Source organism: Squalius cephalus, assembly GCF_949319135.1.
Source record: "Squalius cephalus genome assembly, chromosome: 18".
NCBI lineage: Eukaryota > Metazoa > Chordata > Actinopteri > Cypriniformes > Leuciscidae > Squalius > Squalius cephalus.
Genome location: NC_137139.1, coordinates 36,627,603 through 36,630,102, shown reverse-complemented (window position 1 = coordinate 36,630,102; position 2,500 = coordinate 36,627,603). Strand labels below are relative to the sequence as shown.

General features: G+C 45.9%; 1 protein-coding gene across 1 annotated transcript in view; it reads left to right on the top strand.

Annotated features, from left to right (window-relative positions):
• cntrob (centrobin, centrosomal BRCA2 interacting protein) overlaps window positions 1-2,500 on the top strand; it is a 36,365-nt gene that overhangs the window by 964 nt on the left and 32,901 nt on the right. The window contains exons 2-4 of the mRNA XM_079850215.1: window positions 568-771; window positions 1,063-1,267; window positions 2,040-2,124. Of these exons, the coding sequence (XP_079706341.1) occupies window positions 568-771; window positions 1,063-1,267; window positions 2,040-2,124 (494 nt within the window). The remainder of the gene's footprint in view (window positions 1-567; window positions 772-1,062; window positions 1,268-2,039; window positions 2,125-2,500) is intronic.

The window sequence follows — 2,500 nt, the reverse complement described above, 5'->3', positions numbered from 1 at the left end:
GTGTGTGTTTGTATTTGTGTGTTATTGTGTGTGTGTTTATATGTGTATGTGTGTGTTTGTGTATATGTATGTGTGTTTGTATTTGTGTGTGTTTGTGTTTATGTATGTGTGTGTTTGTATTTGTGTGTTATTGTGTATATGTGTGTGTGTATATGTATATGTGTGTTTTTTTATGTGTGTGTGATTGTGTGTTTGTGTATATGTATGTGTGTGTTTGTATATGTGTGTGTGATTGTGTGTGTGTGTGTGTGTTTGTGTATATGTGTGTGTGTGATTGTGTGTATATTCAATTCACATTTATTGTATAGCGCTTTCACAACACACACCGTTTCACAGCAGCTTTACACTGAGTTGTGTATTTCAGAAATGCACATACACAAAATCACAGTTAGAGAAAAATGTATTAGTTTAAACTATATAATAGTAATAATGTAATGTAATAGTCACTGCAGAGACAGAGATTAGCTGACGTGATGGACACGGGTCTGCTAACAAATGATTATGACATTTAGAACATAGTACCATTGGTGTGTGTGTATGTGTGTGTGTGTGTGTGTGTGCGCGCAGTGAGATGTCTGAGAGCCGAGCTCCTCCTCCTCCTCCTGATGATGATGATGATGCTCCTCTTCATCACTCCTCTCTCCCGGCCCTCGCTCGCTCATGGCCCTCCTCTCCTCTCTCTCTGCTCTCCTCCTCTCGTCAGGTGACCTCTGACCTCTACAGCTCACTACAGCAAAGCCGACAGCAGGAGGTCAGAGGTCACGCCGCCAGGTACGCACAAATCACAATCATTTATAGGCTAATAATGAGATCATGAGTTTAGACCAGGGTTCACCAATCTCGGTCCTGGAGGGCCGCTGTCCTGCAGAGTTTAGCTCCAACCCCAATTAAACACACCTGAACCAGCTAATCAAGGTCTCACTAGGCATACTAGGAACTTTCAAACAGGTGTTGGAGCTGGTTGGAGCTAAACTCTGCAGGGACAGCGGCCCTCCAGGACCGAGATTGGTGAACCCTGGTTTAGACTGTCTGTCTCTCTCTCTCTCTCTCTCTCTGTGCCAGGCAGGTGTCGTTCGCCCTCTCCTCTCCTGACCTCACTGCTCTCCGGGCCACCGTAGCCACGCCCCCTCTCCTCTCTCATAGGCTGGAGGACTGCAGTCTGGACTCCGCCTCCTGCTGTGATGTGATTGGCTCAGGAGTGGAGGGGGAGGAGTCAGAGGAACTGGACCTTCACCTGCAGAACAGCGTGAGCCAATCAGCACTGTCGGTGAGCGTGAGATCTGCATAGCCAAGCCATTCGTGGACTTGCTAATTAACATTAACACTACAATTAAACTACATTACTAAAGTACATAAACTAGATTACTACAAAGTCCCTTGTTTGACGTCTAATATAAAGCTTACACGATAAAATGCTGGCAGTGATGAAGAAGAGTGTCTTATACAGTGTTATGAGTTGAGGAAGAGTAAATCACGGGCTAATGTTCATCTTAGAGTGAACTATCCCTTTAGTCGTAGTCTGTGTGTTTGTTAAAGTCATCAGTCTGCATTATTGCACCTTATTTTTTAAAGAATACTTATATTTTTATCATAGCTACTTACATTTATTCTAATTATATTTTATTTATAATAGGCTTCTAGTATTGGTTATTTTTACCGCAGTAAAAGCACTTCTGGCGTGTAAAGGCTCGTGTGTTTCTCACCGGCCGTCTCGGGTTTATGAGCGTGTCGTGTCTGTGGCGTTAGCGCCACCTAGCGGGACTACACAGATACAGCATATTCTGTCCCTGTCGCGCGACGAGCCGGACTCAAACACAGCGCCACTGCTTTACGAGTGCTGGTGGATGTTGGCCACTTTCAGTTAAAGGTCAAAGATATGAATATATTATATGTGAATCTCCAGCGTATGCTATCGCTATCTCTGCTCCCGCTTAACCCACCGCTCGCCCACATCACTGTCATCACGCTACTTCAGCTGCACACATGAGGCAGCCCTAATTTATTATCGTGTGTGTGTGTGTGTGTGTGTGTGTGTCTAGAGCGGCAGGAGGCACATAGAGGAGATGGAGAGTGTAAGGACGCACTTACAGTCCATACTGAGACCAACCACTGCAGACAGACACGGTGGGAACTCACACACACACTCACACTTACTCACACACACACACACACACACACACACACACACACACACACACACACACACACTTACTCACACACACACTCACTCACTCACTCACTCACTCACTCACTCACACACACACACACACACACACACTCACTCACTCACACACACACACACACACTCACACTCACTCACTCACTCACTCACTCACTCACTCACACTCACACTCACACTCACTCACTCACTCACACACACTCTCAAGCCTCTGTTATACTCCAGTTTGGACGCGTACACGACAGCTGCGCACAGCTCGGACGCGGACTACTTGTATTTATACTTTCTGCTGAGGTCCGCTCGGTGAACGCGTTCAACGCA